Here is a 19,550-nt window from a genome sequence, read left to right on the forward strand (position 1 = left end):
AGCGCATAGTATAAATGAAGGAAGAAAAAAGTAGTAACAGCTTATATAACAGTCTTAATTAACTTGTCGACTACTACGGAAATAATCATCGCTCACTGATCAGCATGTTTTTTTCTTCAGAAGAGCACTTTGATACGAAGCAGCAAGCTTCAAAGAGTTGTAAGTTATTACAAATAATAGTAAAAAAACAAAAAAAAACTATTCGAGATATCAACATATCTTTAAAATTTCTTCAACAAAATTATGTTTTACATTTAAATTAAAAAAAAATAATAATAATTTTGAAGTCTTAACCAACCGTTCTATTAAAGCTCATCATTTTATCCAATTTATCTGCTGTACCCATTTGGTCAGCTGTTTGAGTGTCACTTCCCAAAAGCAGACGACCAATTTTTTCAGTAAGTCAGATATATTAGTTATATAAGTGGTTAGTTCAACTAAGTTTACATCTTTATCATTGAAGATGTTTATTGTTAAAATTTACCAAAACACAAATCACAAACCATTGTTTATTTCCGGGTTTAAAAGTTGTAAGCCTAATATGAAGTCACACTTTGCAATCAGTGCTAAATTAGGTAAAATCGAAATCATTGAAAAACAGAAACTCAATAAATATCTAACGGCATAAAATCCGCTTTACTGCTGTTGACATTGACATTGCCAAATTATAATGATTTGCCGAAAATGGAATCCACCTAAAAAATAATATAACATCTTAATTATAAATAGCAACATCGTTGCCGTTTATGGTATAATCTATACTAGAATAAGAAGGTCGAAAGGAACTTTATTTATTTTTAATATAAACAAAGGAAGTTAATTATTATGAAGACCAAATTTTGCCAACATAGTTTCTTTTAGCTAATTTCGTAACCTTTTGCGATCAGAATACGATTTTTTCATTATTTGATTGAATTTCATTGAATTATACTTATAAGATCCTTCTTAATAAGAAAATAGATTCATTGAAAATCATAGCCTGTCGTAACCCCTTAGATATTTCCTGCAGTCTTTCAGTTTGCTTTCAAAAGTTGACTTTGGCTTTCACATCCATAGCAAATCGTCGCTTTTTTTGATTTCTGATTCCATTTACGATGTACTTGTATCTATCAAGATTTTATTTTCTATATATGCAATCTTACTCTAAATTTAAATTAGATTGACATGTCATAAGTGGGGCGACAGAAATAATTGTTTTTACATACTTAACTAGTGTCTCCGGCCGCACGTTGTTGTGGTATACATTTTATACTGTTATTCATTTAATAAACTATTCAAAATTGTGAAAATTTTATTTAAAAATAAAGGCGAAAACGTTTTTGTTGGTACAATTATCCAAGGGATTGTACATGAAATTGTATTTAAAAAAACGAATTTCAGGCTGCTTTCTCAGTGTTTGATTACCACCTTTCCTGACCAGTTAATAGAGTTCATGGATTGTACTTAACAAACATCAACAAATTGTGGAACCGGTCTATATATATGGATAATGAAGATGTCCGCTTAATAGAGCGTCCATTTGAGTATTCACTGTATTTTTTATTTATGATTGTTTTTACTATCCTATCTTCTAAGTTGGTTCGAACTGAACACAGTGTGCTAAATTTTGTTAAAATCGGTTCAGTGGCTTAGAAGTCAATCGTGGATAAACAACGTGATTCGTAATTTTTATATATAAAGATAATGAAAATTCATAACTGTACAGCATCATTATATTGGCAAAATATTATTATAACTGATTTTGTACTTTAATCGAGATGGATGTGGCTATATACATATGTATATCAAAATGCACAGGACGACAAGACGAATTGATTTCAAGATATCTCTCTATTCGTTTGTATGTCCGTGGGGATGAGGCTATGCCCTTTCTAGCCCCTACATACTGATTATATGTAAGGACCATTGTGCTTTTGGCTGACTTTATATCGAAAACATTGGTAGTTTGCAAGATATCGAAAAAAATGCTAGTGGACACCTTTTTCTGATAACAATATACCTGGTTCTAAACATATGTAGATAAAAATCAATTGGTTAGAATGTTTTTCATACTTTCGGTCGACACCATTTTTTCTCGAGCATATTTGTTTTCTAATGCCAAAAGTATTAGATAACAAATATTCAGATTAATGATAGACCCGTAAAGTCTTTCTTTGTTATAATTTTTCAACTTATATTTTTATGTGAAAAGTTTATAAGACATGCGTCAATTACCAAATTTATCAAACTTTTATTCCGTTTGCTAATTTGGCATAAATAAACCGGCACAAACGCGATTATGCGCTCCACCCACACCTTGTCAAAGTGCGCTTATTATGAAAGTTTTTAAATGACAAATCACTTATTTGTCGATAAAAGCAGTTATAATTTTTTTCTAATTTTTTTTAATTATCTATTTTTTTCTAAGCTCGAATATTTGAATACATGCATAAAAACAAACAAAAAAAAAACAAATGTTATTTACATATTTCTGTTTATAACTGTTAACTGCCCAACGCCGCTGACCATACACACATACACACAAAGGAAATATAACTGTTACATAATTAGCGATTTCGCTGTTTTATTTAAAAGCAAAATTTGCACTTTAAAGCGCTTGGCAGTGGCCGTTATGCGCACAAGCGGCGAATGAGATCATGCAAAAGTGACGCGCCACTGCCCTTTTGGCGTGGTCAGCTATTGCTCGGTTGATAATGCGGCTGTCATTTATGAATTTACAAGCTTTCGCATTTTTACTGATTTCTACGCACTACAATGGCAAATTTCATGATAATTTTTTCCATTTTTTAATTTAATTTTTTTTGTTTTGTTGCATTGTTGTAATTTTTATTCTTTTATGTCAAGCGTGTTAAAATTCTAATTTTAAAACATTTCTGTATACACATACATATGGTAAGAAATATATAGGTACGATTTGGCAAATAAAAATTAATTTTTTTATTCAAAAATTTTTAAATAAAAATAATTTTTAAAATTTGAATCAAAAATATTGGAATGACAACAAAAAATCTTAAAGAATTAAAAAAAATGAAAAAAATTATTAAACAAGTTAGTTTTTTTAATTTTAAAATTAATTAAATTAAAAAAAAAATAAGAAATTAAAAAAAAATGTTTAAAAAGTATTTAAAATAAGGTTACAACTTTTTTTTCTTTTTTTTTTGAAATTGACAGTTTGTCGCGCTTGCATTGCACGTTACTTCGTGTTCTACCATTTTGAGCTAGAACTCGCATAGAGCAACACTCTAGAGCAGTGTCGACAAGCATACACATTCAAAGAATTAATTAATTATTCAGTTTTAGTCTGGTTTTGAAATTAATAATTAAATTTTCAATTTTTAATCCGAAGATTTTTGATAAAAAACAGATTAACAATTCCGATTTTGGAAAATTTCTAATAATAAAATGTTAAATTAAAAATTTGATTTTAAATTTTTAATTAAAATTTTGGGAATAGAAGTTGAAACTTAATTCTTAAAACCAAAATTTTTTAACCAAAAAATACCGAACTCACCAATTTACATTTCTTAATTGTTATTGTAGTACATTATATATTTTATCAGTTTTACTCTGTTTTTGGAATTAATAATTAAATTTTCAATTTTTAATTCGAAGATTTTAGATAAAATATCTAATTTCAATTTTCAATTTCGATTTTGAAATTTTTTTAATACAAAAATTTTGAATAAAAAATTAGATTTACACTTTTTTATTTCAATTTTGGATTAAAAATTGAAACTTCATTTTTAAAACATAAAATTTGAAAACAAAAAATTCCTAAGGTACAAAATTTACATTTTTTTTTTAATTTTGAACTACCGTTAATATTAATAATTTTTTTTAAATATTTTTTTTTGTTTTTAGTTTTTATTTATTTTTTTTCTTTTAATATATATAAATATATTACAGTATACATAGTATATACATATGTATGTACATACCTTATGCCTATATTTTTAAAATTTTTTTGAACTACGTTTAACATTACACAACCCATACTCATCAAGAGTGCATCGGTTGCGCTTCACTTACTGCATTTCTGTCATTTCGATAGTGGAATGAGTAATGCAATAACGGCAATCGTTTGATGTAGTGAAATGGAAAATCGAGTTCGTTGCTAAACTCTTTCGTTTTCGCTTACGAAAACCAACTGCAATGCAACAAAATGCACTCAGAAAGGGTTACACAGCTCAAGAGTCTTACTAAATTTTTGAGAAAAAGAGTTAAAAAAAAGTTATTTGAAAAAATAATATTATTATTTATTTATTTTTGCTCACCCTTGTTATAGTACATTTCGGTGTTTTTGCTTTTAAAATTATTTTTTATAATCAAAAGCACAAACTCACTGCAATCAATTAAAATAATAACATCTCAAGTGCATAACCACCTGCATACATTTGTATGTGCGGATGTACGTAAAGCATGTTTGTGTGCTTGGTGGTCAACTGCAGCCAGCTGCAGTCGCCTTCCCCATGAACTCTAATGCCATTGCGGCGTCACAGTGCAACATTGAGCTGGTTTGCAAACGAGATTTTTCACGCTACACAATTACGTTGAAAGAAAAAAGGTATCGTAAACAGATTACTAAATGCTTGTGATAACAAAAACATACAAAAAACAACAACATAAATCAACAACTAGCCCACAACAAAACAACCTACAAGGAAGATGACGAAAGCAATGTGAAAGAAGAAGTCGAAAGAAAAGAAACAGGCGAAAATCCGGCAGATCCGTTTGTAGATGCAGATATATGCTTATATACTTACATATACATACTTACATATGTATTATATATAAGTTAAAGTATGTATGCGTGTATGTGAAATTTTTTAAAAGTGTAATCGCTTGTGTTGTAACAGTCGCTCGGTGGGCGTGCGCAGCAGCCACAAAGTATCCGTAGCCGAAACCGAAGCTTAAGCGAACTGCTCTGAAGTCGCCACAGCAAGCTTGATTGTTGTCCAACGACGTCGTCAGCGCTTTCGTTGAAAGTGCAAACATTTCCAATGGCAGCATTAACCGAATTCTCATTTAGCGATCGATTCATCTGTTGTTGTCTGGTGTCGCTTTCATCTGCACAAACGTTAATTGAAAAGCTGGGGGCAAGGTGTAGGAAAGATTTGTATGTATCGAAAGCTTTCAGTGTATCAATGCATATGCTTGCTTATATACACATATGTATATTATTCATGATTTTTAAACAGCTTGGCTCTTTAGCTCTCTGATATCATCGACTGCCAATAAAGGAAGTGGGTTATTGGTTTATTGGCGCTACATAAAAACTCAACACGGCAGTCGTTAACGTTATGAGAAAAGTAAACGAGTAAGGAAAGGTTAAGTTCAGCCCCTGCCGAATATCAGATGCTCTCGTTATTTATCGCATAATATCTTTCGTAATAACCGAAATATTTTTTAGAGAGTTTACTTGAATAACTGCGGGAAAATGAGGATTATCGGTCCTTGTAGGGCTCGTTGTAGGGTGTAGGGGTATTATCGCTTAATATTATTCAGTTATCTTCTTCACTGAGTGGCATTATATATAAGTTTAGCTGGAAGTTTGATTTTTTTTCTTTGAGTAAAACTGTTATGATTATTGTTAACACCATTTTGCATAACACTCAGTCTCATATTCGCTCTTTGGAAGCTTGAAAAGCCATAGCCCAATTTCAACCATTTTTAGATGATCCTTAATCAAATTCTCTTATTACATACATTAGTTATAAGTCTCGGGTGGTAGGGCCTTTTCAGTGTATTATGTTTTTTTTCGGATTCGGCTCATTTTTAGAGCTCGACTCGCTAAATTGTTGTATAGTTTCGACGCCATATTCATAAATCCACGTGTCGTTTGTTAAATGTACGATTCTTAATTACGTTGTCAAGCAACTCTATTACGATCCCCACTCAGCTTGGTTTATGCAAAATATTCAAATATTGTGATACTAATCTAGCATTGACACGCCTCCTACCCAAGACATTAACCAAACTGCATTGAGTCGATCCATATCGCGTCTAGAGATTTACTGCTATCAATCTGATGCTAATAACCGAATTTTTTATGAAGCAAGTCTTCCATGACTTTCCATTGGTCGAAAAAAGTTAAAAAAAAAGTTATATAGAAAATTCATGATTTTTTCATTAGCAAATATTTGCATCAATTATATTCAAAATTAAAGCCCAAGCTCAATACCTTGTATTCTAATGATGGCCATCACAATTTCGTCTGTATTTGTATACCGCTTAGGCGAGTCTACTAGTACTCATAAAAATACATATTTTTATAATGAAGTGAGTACCACAGAGTCAATACAGGCTTCTTGTATATTTGATCGCTGGGTTAAAATTTATGGAAAATAAAAAGAAACCAAAGCAATACCAAAAGTAGACAAAAAGTCAAATGTAAATAAAGCAAAGTAAATTGAAATAATCTGCTCAAAGTAATATTTATCATTGGTATTGATTTTTCGCGCTCTTTCTCTCTCCTCCATTCATCTTCTGGCTACTGAAAGCATTACTAATGTTTTTTTTTCATAATCATTGAAAAATATTTTGTATACTGCCTTGGCATCATATAGTGCCAGAAGACATTTTGAACAGTTTTTTTGGCGCCTGAACTCTTTGTGAACTTTGGCCTGCCATATCAGGTAGTATTACTAAGGTATTGGATTCCACTTGATTGTCAAACTGCTATATTATACACCATTGAACTTTCTTGTAGTTTTTTATTGGTTGAAAAAAATGCATAGGTTATCCAGAGTTAATTTGGAAACCATAATTTTGAAAACTTCTAAACGCTTGTGATTTTTTCAAGGTACAATGGCAGCTCCATTGAACCGTACCGCACTGAAATTTCAAACAGACATATTGATTTTAATGCAAACTTTAGGATATTTGTCTTATCCATTTCTGATCCGAATAGAGATATCATCAGAGGCTTCCGCCATTTGGTTTGTGTTAACTCAAAACGCTCTACGAAAATCACAACGGAATTATAAAGCAAGAAATAAAATAAAAAAACTGTCTCCAGTATCCCCAGTGTCATGCCAATCAATACCACTAAAAGCTACTTGTGTTGTTTCTAGCACTATTTTGTGGTACTACAAGAAGAAATTGTGTTATTAGACATACTATATTGTTGAAAGATTTAAATTTTTATTTTATTTCTTAAGAGATTATATTTAATTTCAAGTCAAACACGTTTTTTAGTGAATTTCTTTTTCGAACATCCACTTTATTTAATAAAAAAAAGCATATTAACAGAATTGAATGTACTTAAACAATCCTTGATTTATTTAAAAAAAATTGGAGGGCATTGATTAGATAGTCGATCTCTAGGAGAACCTCCGAAAAAAGGTGTCTGGCGGTGAAGAGGATTTTTATGCTTAAAACTATCTCAAATTCGAAACCAAAAATTATATATTTTATTTAATTTTAATACATGAATACAGGTAGTGATCGCAGGTGTGGTCAAAATTTTGATGTTTTTCAAAAAGTCGTTTTTGTGAAAAAATGTATAAAATTTAAATTAGCCTTAAAAATCAAAATTATTATAAAAAATCTCATTCCTGACAAATATATCTAAAAAAATAGTTATGTGAAATATTCAAGTTGATCTGTCGAGCCCTTTCGGAGGAATTTTTCTTACGAACTGTAAAAATACTGTTTCGAAAAAACGCATTTATAGTTTCGAGAGCCGATAGCACTAAGTTAGCACATGCTTACAAATACGCTCATATCTCCAAAACTATTTTCCGGTTCAACTTCATACTTTCGGAAAATATTTTCAATTATATTTACATTTGATACATAAAAATTAAAGTTAGAAATTCTAAACTTTGCCCGTTTACAGTTATTTATACCCAGAACCTCAGGTTTATTAAGTTTGCTACAATATTTGCAACATGCAGAAGAAATGTCGGAGATTTTATAAAATAACTATACATAATTGATCAGCTGAGTCGATTTAGTCCTGTGAGTCTGTCTGTATATGCGCGAGCTGGGCCAGCAGTTTTTGAGATATCGAACTAAAATTCCGCAAATTTTCTCAGAGAAGCACATTTGACAGAACCACTGATTTGAAATAACTATAGCACATAGTCACTAAACTGATGGTTAATTATCCTGTTCTTGTATGGAGTATATTTTTTTTTGAGGAGATATCCTCACGAATTTTCAAATGGCGTAATGTCTAAAACAAGTGTAACATCAGACTACCATAGCAAATAGCTACCATACAAACTGTCTGATCAAAATCAAGATAAAACTCTTTTTATACACTTTTATGCTATAAGAAATGCAGCAGTGAAGGGTATTAAAGCTTCGGTACAGCCGAGCGTTTTTTTTTATTTGCTATTTTTTTTCGGCTATACTTTTGTCTTACTAACCATGTCATCATGAAAAAAATTTGACTGCTTAACTGCCAAGTAACATTAACTGAAAGTATTCTCAGCACCATGAATACTTTTTTGTAGATTATAAACGAGTTTGTGTCAGAAGTCTTCTGTATCGACTAGAACGTTTGCATCAAAGTCTGTTGTAGTAGTCAACAAAGTAATTAACTTCAATCATATCAACCCGTACATGAAGACGAGCTTTTATTTATTTTTTTTTTTCAAGAATATCTCGTTGCTTGTTTTGTAAAAATAATTTAAAGCGCTGTAGCTATCAATTATGGTATTTACTTTTTGATTTTTCCCTTTAATTAATCAGAAGTTTGCATTACTTTTTATTACTGGCACTTGAGGGCCGTTGCAGCTGTTAAAATGTTGAACTGGTTAAATTCGTATTAAATTAAACAGAAAAGGCATTAAAACGCAATTACTGCGCAATTCCAGTTGGCGGAAGTGACACCTATAATTTTCAGGCCTAAACCTAAATAAGACATTAAGCAGAACATCGGTAATACATACCATATGTAAAGATGTATCTATGTATGTATGAAATAATATAAAATGCATGTATATATGTATGTAACATATGTATGTATGTATGTAACATATGTAAGTATGTATTGATTCAACTAGTTGAGTGTATTACTTCCACCGTACTATGAAAAGAAGGTCGCGAATTTTTTATATACTTACTTGCACTTGTAGCGAAAATCTTCATAAATAAAAATTACAACAATGTTACTACAGTAAGGTTAATGGATTATACGTTTTTCCTGCCTGAAATGGAAAAAGCAAAAACTTTATTCATTACATACACGTATACACATGTAAAAATATAAATTTGTATGCGTTGTAACCTTCTGCTAGGAAGCACTTAAAACCTTCAATTACTTTGTTTATGAAGCGATAACACTTTGTATATAGAAGCCAGCTGTTGCTCTGAATTAATAAGCGTTGATAAACACTGGTAAATAGTTCTAAATGTTTTGCAACCGCCGAAACTTGCATTGGCGGACACGAAACGCAGCCGTGAAAAATTTTAATGCCACGAAAAAAATTATTTTCGACGGGCAAAGTAAAAATCTTGAGTGACTAATAAAAATAAAATAAAAATTATTCACTGAAGCTTACCTAAGATATTTAAATAGAAAAATAATTAACTATAGTGTCCAGATAAATAATAATTAAATATAATATATGTATACCAGAAATATTATAAGTTCAGCATGATGTTTGATTATTTGTGACAAAAATAGAAAATCACTTAAAAAAAAAACATTTCACTGCCACTGTATTCAAAGTTCACTAAATCACCTCATTCTTATTTACCTAAAATTCAGTTTGCCAAACATTAAAAATAGAACTGACGACTTTTTCAAAATTTGTGCCACGAATATTTAAAAATACAAATATTGAAACATTAAAAAATATTTAAAGTGAAGTTGAAATAGTTAAAACAACCAGCAACCAAAAAACCCGCAATACAAAACAATGGTGCGCAAGCGTCTACTGACCTTATTACCGTTAATATTGTTTGCACTGTGTAACATATTGGCGCGTGAGTCCACATCGCTGGCCATTGCACCATCGACATTTGGAACAGCCATCGCCAGGGCTGGCAAGCTATCGAACACACTTAAGGTGAGTTAATTGTAATATTATTAAACAAACATAAAAACACCGACAAAGATGGGCAAGTGCACTATGTGGAAGTTAGTATTTATTTTATTATGCATATTTATTATATTTTGCTACAATTTTAAAGATTTTAAGGGATGACAAGGAAAACACATTAAGTGCAATTTTCAATTAAAATATTTATTTAATATATGTATATATATACTTGCATTATTTAAAGTGCCGAAACATTCATAAGTATTTGTTGTAGCTTTATTGTTTGCCCTGAACGCATCAACGAACTCTTCTAAATTTTCTCTTTCATCTGTCTTGATTGCATCAACGATATTTTCTTCGTGATAATTTTTAACTAATTTTCAAATTAATCAATTGACTGACAAAAGTTATACAATTGATCTTTAATTTATAAATACACTTGAGCGTATAGAAAAAGTTATGTCATATCAAGAGTTATCTATTCCAGAATATGAATCCAAAATCACTGTCTTAAGTCATCGCTGTATAATCTTTGTTCGAATTATGCAGGGATATTGAATAATCAAGGATTAATTTCTCAAACTAATACGTATATCATAGTTTCTCGGCTCATGATTTTATAATAATAATTCTCTGTAGGGAGGGCACACCTAGTGTTGTGGCTCAAAACACATCGATTTTTGGAAATTAAAAAAAAAAGCTTATTGATTATTTGGAAAATGTGCAGGTATTTTTATGAATGTTTCAAAAATATACAGTGAAATCTTTGAAAAAAATTACATATTTTTAAGCTATACGAGTTCTTTGACGGCGCTAAAACAAAGATCCTTCACTGCTACAGTGATCTTTATATTAGGTATATGGGGCTCAGGGAAGTATTGACCCGATCCAACCCATTTTAACACGCAGAGTTACTATTGCCAGGAAAGGATCCTCTCCAAATTTCAATTATAAATTTCACGTATTGACCGATATTTTCGGTTAAAATTCAACTGTAGGTACTGGGGTCTTCATATTCAGTACCTAGTGGCGTGAATAGTTTTGGTTCGATTTGGCCACTTTTAAGTCATATGGTGGCATACTCTAAAGACATTAGTCGTGCAAAGCTTTATCCCGTTATGTTATTTGCTACTGGATTTGTACACTAGCAATTGACCAACGCCCAATTTTTCAAAATTTTATGCCCACGGGGGCCACTTGTATTTCGGTTAATGGAGTTCCGTGGGAGTAGCTGTTTGCCGATTACGCCCATCTTTGAACTCCGCTTAACTTTTGCATACTTTTTGCCAAGGAACATGTGTACCAAGTATAAAAACTTATTTCCACATTCATTATGAATTACTTTATTAGCTATCTAAATTATGGGACTGTACATAAAATTATTCTCACCCAGAAGTTCGAAAATCTTTATATTAGGTATAAGGGGCTCAGGAACGTATTGACCCGATCCCACGCATTTTAACACACAGAGTTACTACCGATATGTTCGGTAAAAACTCAACTGTAGGTACTGGGGTCAGTACCTAGGCGATTGTCAGTAGCCCGAGGGCTATTGCATAAAAAGTACGTTAGCTTGTTCCATAATGTACACACGTACATGTAAATTTATTATATATAGCATAATCTGTAAGCAAGAAGTCATTGCTGAAGAAATATTGAGCAAAGTAACGAAAATAAATAGCGAAATACTTGCAAAATAGTTATGAGGGTACGAGGGTACGCGACTTAACGGCGTAATGATTGAGTGACAGCCGTCGTTTGTTTACAAATAAGTATTGTTTTGTCACTTTAATGCATGAGTTATAGTATTCTCTTTGTGCTTGTATGACTTGGAGTCGTTAAAATTCCATAAAGACTTCTATGCGTTGTCGTTACTTTTTCGTCTTTTTCTAATCTCGTACATTGTAGTTACTTTTTTGTATTTCTGTCATTGAATTGCCTTTGCTCTTTACAAATATTGAAAAATTAACTATTTGCAACGCTAATTGAATTATTGAGTTTATAGCAAAATTGGCAAAAAATGTGCGAAATCGATTATCATTAGGTTAGCAATGTATAATTCATTGTCGGCTATTGAACTACATGCGAGTAAAGATCACATTTATTGTGAGAGTTTATTCTGTGAGTATCTAAGTATGTATATATGAGAGGAAGATGAAAAGGGAAAGAGACAAGTGAAAAATATAAGTATGAAGATATGTAAATGAATCCAAAATTTCAAACTCATTATTATTTTTTATCAAATATGTTTATTACATATATAGTTGTTAGTATGAAGTTATCAAAGAACTATGGAATTAAATATTTAGACATTAAAAAAAAATAATGTTGTTGAATACATTCACCGAAATTCAAAATAATTGAACAGACGTAAAAACAGTGTCAGTGTTTTGACTAAAAGCTATTGACAGAGCTATTTTAGTTAATACTCAAATACTGTAGACTTTTCTGTATGGAAAAAAAAATAAAGTTATGTTTTTTGATGTGAATTTGGTATTAAAATTCAATAATTCCGGACGTCATGAACGAAAGAAGAAAGACTTTACAGCTCGTTTCCTTGCTTGTCTCTATCATTTTGGTATTGAGTTTGATGATAAGATCTTACAGGGTTTGCCCGGAAAGTATTAAAACTGTTACAAATCATTAAAGACTTTCAAAATATGCTCCTTCTACGTCGAAACAGTGCTTCCAGCGCGATTTCCAAGCATTTAAGGCGTCACAGAAGGCATTCTGCGGAATAGCCTTGAGAGTCGAGGGACATGCTGCTTGGATCCCTTCTATCGTTTCAAAATGCTTGCTTTTCATCGTCCTTTACAGGCAATAAAAAAAGAAGTCCGGGGGGCCACATCTGAGCTGTAGGGCGGCTGACGAAGCGTTGGACTGCGGGCTTTAGTTAGGTGGCTGTTCACAATAAAGGCGGCGTGAGCCAGGCCTCTGTCGCGGTGCAACTTCCAATCGGCTGCGATGCTTTGTCGGATCCGATTGACCCTACGATTGAGTCTCTTGAAGACTTCCACGTAAAACTTGGCGCTAACGATTTGTACAGTAGGACAAATCCATATTGGACGATGACTCTGATGTCAAAAAAGGTAATGAGCATCGTTTTCACTTCGGATTTTCTCATTCTTCCCTTTTTTTGGGCGAGAAGACGCCGGCGTGTGTCACTCGGAAGATTGCCTCTTTGTCTCGGGATCATACTCAAAGATCCATGACTCGTCACCTATGATTACGTGACGTCACTTTCACACATTTTCAAACTTTTTTGGCTCACTTCCACTCGTCGCAATTTCTGGTCTAACGGACGCTGCATTTTCGGATTTCGAAGAAAATCAGTCCTATTACTTTTCGGACAAACCCTTTACACTGTCACATTTTGACAACACAGATTTTAGCTAATTCGAGAACCTGTTACTATGTAATTTGTTTAATCAACAGCAAAAGAAATAATAACCAAAAAAATTCAATAATAAGGAAGAAACTGTGTGAAAATTAGCTAGCTGAATTTAAAGAAAATACATTTTTTTAAGAATTTTAGTAAAGAGTGATCCATTTCGAGGTTAAAAAAAACACCGAAACTTAAAATTTTTTTATATTATTCGAAAGAGCATTCTCTGACATTAATTTTTTGTAGATTATCTCTTTAAAATGTTGGTCACGCCTAAGTCTCGGTTATCAAGGCGCGATAACGGTCGCCATTGACGGTTACGTTCTCACCGTCATCATTTTTGAAGTCCAAGTTGCAGCGAACTGCGCCGAATCGACTCCCTACGGTCTTCGTGTACACTGTCAGCTACGGCTGCTTTAACTTCTTCGCTGCGTACTGGGCATGGTCTATTCGGTCGAATATTATCCAATAATGAATGCTGGGTATCCAGATGGGTGATAGAGTTGCGAATAGTATGCTGAGTAGGCCGATTATGTTGACCATAACTTGAGCGAAGCTCGCGTTACACATTCTTTACAGAACATGAATTTTTGTAATAAGGTTGAACGATTTGTAAATATTGTTCAGAGATGTCAAACCATTGCTATTGGAAAAAGTAGCTATACTTGATTAACCTGTCATAGACCATTTTTTTAGAGTGACAGATCTTTAGCAAAGAGTTATATTTTATAAAATTATGCTGTGAACCTACTATGTAACTATTCCCTAGAACTAGCAGTGATCATCAAATTACATTGAATTTGAATTCATTGAACAAAATCCTATCACGATGAACTTAATTGGTGTGTAAAGTAAACCAAGGTTCGATAATTAAAACAGCAAAACACTGCTGCGTTACACTTGAATGCATCATTCACAACGTCAAACAACAAAGCTCACAAAGTGATTCACATATGCATATGCTATACATACATATATGATATGTGTGTTTGCAGTTTTCATGCGAGTGTGTGCTTATGACAAGTTGAGTACGAAAATTTACCTGAAAAGTGCATACGTATGCATAGATATATAAAAAAATGAATATTTAATATTAGTGAATAAAGAAAATTTGTTTATTTACCTTTTATAATGAAAATTGTATCTTAAATTAGAAAAAAACATGTCGAGGCAATGCTCATGGCAACAGATCAGGGGTAAACTTAATCTTTTAATTAATTGTTTGTCAAAAAAGTCTTGCGGTATCTTCGCTAGTTGGCGCTGAAAGCGCGTAATTCTAGTTTTATTCGTCGCATCGGGTCATGCCATTCCTTTTTGGAAAGCTCATTCCACGCGCTAATACGTGTTTGATTGATTGTCGTTTCTTTTAAGTCGTTCGTGAGTTATAGCGTCGCAAACATGGAGCAAAATAAAGAGAAAATGCGGCATATTTTACAGTACTACTACGATAAAGGCAAAAATGCATTTCAAGCCGCCAATAAAATTTGTGCAGTTTATGGACCCGATACATTTTCCATTTCCACCGCACAACGATGGTTTCAATGTTTTCGTTCTGCTGTAGAGGTGGTCGAAGATGTGCCATGCTCCGGAAGGCCTGTCGTCGAAAATTACGATAAAATCGCTGAATTGGTCAAAAGAGCCCGGCATAGTAGTCATCAAACCGTTATAAACTATTTGAAGAAGCTTGGAGTCACTAAGAAGCTCGATGGATGGGTGCCACACGAATTGATTCAATAAAAATACCGCAGGACTTTTTTGACAACCCAATAAAAAAAGCATCCGAACGAACTCGCTAGAGATCTCAAGCTCTGCTGCCAGCTCTATAACACTTGCCTGACGATTTTCAAGCACCATATCCTTCTTCTTCTTAATTGGCGTAGACACCGCTTACGCGATTATAGCCGCGAGCCAGTCGTTTCTTCTTTTCGCTACGTGGCGCCAATTGGATATTTCAAGCGAGGCCAGGTCCTTCTCTACTTGGTCCTTCCAACGGAGTGGAGGTCTTCCTCTTCCTCTCCCGCGGCGGCACTGCGTCGAAATACTTTCAGAGCTGGAGTGTTTTCATCCATCCGGACACCATGACTTAGCCAGCGTAGCCACTGTCATTTAATTCGCTGAACTATGTCAATGTCGTCGTATATCTCGTACAGCTCATCGTCCGAGGCTGTTGTTGATTTTTCATTAGAGGGGTTTTTTTACGTGGCGAGTCCCAAACCCAACGCCTTCAAATGGATGTTCTTGGGCTACCCAGAGGATACTTGGTCAAACACCGGAAGTCGTGAGCTGCTTGAGCCATATGTAAAAGAATTCACTTTGTTAATATTTTAATCAGTTGAAGAAATCGAAAGTCGTCCAAAACGAGATATGTCTTGAAGGTATTGTACCACTATGCCTATGATTTTGATAAAATTAAATCACCGTTAATAATTTACTTTCATTTTATATGTCGCACTCATAGGATCACTCGTCTCTATTGGCAAAAAACTGGGTCAGTCGAGTCAACAAAAAACATTTGCTTTTGACAGCAACGTGTAGTAATCACTTGGTTCCAGGTCCAGGCTATGAGATAGATGAATAAGAGCTTTCCCCGGAGCTTTTTGCGAGTTACTGTCGATATTCTATCCCCTCTCATTGGTTAAATGTGGTCGATTCTGAGCGATTGTCCCCTTCCGATGGTTCCACCATTAAGAGAACAAGACAAAATTTAAATTTTCGCCGTAAGGGAGGATTCTCTGCCAATCTCAACAAACACGTAAAAAAACCTTTTTGACTGTCAGTCATGCCTTAGCTACCGTTTGCGCCGACTCATCGCGATTTGACCACGACCATTTTCACTTGACATTGTTGTGAGTGACCCACCTTTCATCACCATTAACCATCCGCTTCAGAAATATACCGACTTATCACAGCTGCGACAGCTGCGAAATTCGCTCCATGAGGTTGACGAAAAAGCACTAAATTTTTTTACCCACCCTAATATATAATATAAAGTCTTCACACAACGACAAGTACTTTTTAAATGCCAAATAGTTAGAGTATATGTGAGATTTTAAAACAATCAAAGCACTGTTTTAGGTAAAACAAATTCGCAATGTTTTCTTTAGTTCTTCTATGCTAACAAATACCTTCGAACGTAATAAATATGAAAATCAAAAACAATGAGAGTTTTTGTTACAGAACTTAGAGGTTTACATAAACTATTTAGAGGAGAAAACACTCAGAAATGCCTTTTCATTTAATTTCAATACGAATTTGTCTATCTAAACAAATATTTGAAGCCTTTATATATAATTTTTTTTTAGTAGCAAAACAGAAACGTTAATATTTGTGGTTGATCTTTTTCCAACACACAAAAGTATTTATCCAGAGTTTATTGAAGAGTTAAGCTATGTAGAATCCATTGATACAGTTCAAAATTGTGGCACGCTGTGCCATAAACGAAGAGTGAAGAAATGCAACTCAGAAAACCGAAAACTGTAATGGTAATTGTTAACAAAATGTTCCCCTCTTTTCGCTCATGACATCACGAACTAATGCATTGCTCTGTCAAACATACTCCGAAAACAGTGCGGCACTAAATTGACGATATATCGATTTAAATAATTTAATTCGAATTAATGAATGAATGATTTCAAATAAAAAGTGCTCTTGCTCGTTTTTCGTTTAATAAATAACTAGCTGGCCCCGCAGCCGTTGCCTGCGTGAAATTATGTGTTTTGAAATGAAAAGAAAGTTGAATTTATCATTTCATTTTTTTTTTTCAATGTAACGCAACTTGATAACATAATTTTTTGGTTTCTGTTCCGGTGTACAGAAAAGATGGCTTTCCAACTCGTGTGCACGCCACGTATATCTAGCCGTGTGAAAAACATAGAATTTCCAAACTTATTGCACACACTATGCGACTATCCTTGTGTCCTGTTGAGTGTCATCTCAAATGCAATTTTCGCTGGAAACTGAAATGGCAAATCGTTGGACTCAAAGAAATTCGTTGAATCAAGCATTCAGCCCTTTGTATTCGATAGCTGCGTCACAATCAGTCGGGTTCCATTACATAGTTTCGGCGCTTGCAGATTGCAAAACATAATAACGACATATCAAACTTTGAGACGCAAATGATGCGGTGGCATACCAAGCCTCTCCAAAGAATTTAGAAACTCCACTGGATAATTCACGGCGACGTCTTCAATGGAAAGACGATCGGTCGATTTGTATGAGCGCAAGTCTTCCGGAATTTGACTTTGAATCTTCCAGTTTAAGTCAAGAACATCTGTATTTTTTGGCAGTTAATATTGCGCGTGCATTTAAGGAATCATAGTTAAGATAATTTGGCCAATGTCCGAAGATTGGTGATGAGTTCATCTTTCGTGAATTGATAAACCGCAGATGGAATTGATATCAAACCACCGGAAGCATCAACCGGAATTGACCCATTTCCAATTTTTAGCGAATACGATGTAAAATGTCTTCGACAATGTCATTTTTGTTCGTATCTCATAATTGACGCGGATTTAAAGGCTGATATGGTGAAATGATTATCGCGAAAAGTGTGGGAACTTCAGTGGCATTCGAAGTAGCTATCGCATCGTCCAACATTTGTTTCCACTGATTATCGTGTTCCAGCAATTGTAATTGCACACACCATACCATTCACAGTACGCAATACGCCGCGTACATTAATCAGTAGCAACCGAAGGTAGAAGCAATCATCGTTTTTTGGGTGGGTTGTGTAAATTCATCCTAATGCATTAGTTGAGAACACACCTGAATGTCGCATCTACTGTTCGGTCTTGCTTTCAGCGTAACTATTTCTTCGACGATGCATTCCATGAATGCAAGGTATTTTCAAATAGAGCAATGTTTCTCGTAAGCGGATCACTGACGAAAGTTGAGAAAAAAACTCGTCAATGTTAGTTTTGTTGTTGGCGGTGTTACCACCGGCTGTAATGTATTCTCTGCTGAAATAAACTCTTTGGCCAATCTCCATATTAACTGCGAGACACACAACAATCGGAAACCGTTCATGAATTGCAAAAGTAAATATCCTACAAAGCGCTTTATTGCAGTTCACGTATGGACCGTATCGTTTAAGACCATTAAGCGCCATGTTGCTTCCCTTGGTGACGTACTTACAAACGTATTTTATAGATTACACCAAACTGCAATACTAAACATTGATATGAGTTTAGAATGTGAATTAGAACAACAGTGGAGAATATAGTACGATCCATATGTTGTCAACTTCGATATTCACTACTCTAAGTTGTATGGTCGTCTGATGAGCTACGACGATGGAGTGGATATCCATCATTTCCAGTTTGCGATTCCGAAGGAAAAGCAAGCGGATAGTGTTTCGTGCATTTATTGTTAGACATATAAACCGAAAAGGGATTGTAGTGTCCGCAAGGTCCATGAACCATATTGCTTTCCACCACTTCATATAATACTGGATTTTTCTCACGTAAAGTTTTCACTGAATAATTTTCAATTGTTCAATTCACAACCTGTCGTAAAGCATCGTAAATCGTAATAGTAATTAATTTTTCTCTTGAATAGCCGGAATAAAAAAGCAAGCGATCGAGAACTGAACTATTCAAATAATTTCCAAATCAAAATATTGAAAAACAAAACAGAAATTGAAAAAACATGTTTTTGGAAAAAAGTTACTTTTTGGAATTATCCAATTTGCCGACTTTTCATGAAAAGTATAAGATGTTTTTATTTCTAAACCTTCCTTAATCCACAACGAACAACCTCTTAAAATTTCATCAATATTGGTTCAGCCGTTCTCTTAGCGTTACTAACGAACAAAACATTCATTCGTTTGTATGAGAAAAAGAAAAGGATTGTTTTTAGGGGTTTTCCGGCAATTATTCGAATAATCCCTGAACCTAAACGAATATTTTAAAAAAAGAATTATCAAATTTTCGTTCAGTCGTATTAAAGTTATGAGCGTACATACATTTTTGGCGATTCATTTTTACATACATACATTATTTATATAGACGAAGATGTAAGGTTGTTTTTATTGTTTTTTTTTTTTTTTTTGAAGAAATGAAATATTGAAATGTATTCCTACAAACATGAATTTTGAACAAATTGCTTATGATTTGAAATATAATTTTTGTATTTTATGAGTTGTATTAAATTTTGACATAAAGAGATAAAAA

At 33.4% G+C, this 19,550-nt stretch overlaps 1 protein-coding gene across 1 annotated transcript in view; it reads left to right on the forward strand.

Moving 5' to 3' along the window:
- Positions 1-9,644: 9,644 nt before the first annotated feature.
- The window catches only part of LOC105231844 (esterase E4), a 36,849-nt gene continuing 26,943 nt past the window's right edge, over positions 9,645-19,550 (forward strand). Inside the window, exon 1 of the mRNA XM_049449655.1 lies at positions 9,645-10,022. Coding sequence (XP_049305612.1) covers positions 9,873-10,022 — 150 coding nt within the window. The 5' untranslated portion in view covers positions 9,645-9,872. The remainder of the gene's footprint in view (positions 10,023-19,550) is intronic.

Source organism: Bactrocera dorsalis, chromosome 2 (assembly GCF_023373825.1).
Source record: "Bactrocera dorsalis isolate Fly_Bdor chromosome 2, ASM2337382v1, whole genome shotgun sequence".
Lineage (NCBI taxonomy): Eukaryota > Metazoa > Arthropoda > Insecta > Diptera > Tephritidae > Bactrocera > Bactrocera dorsalis.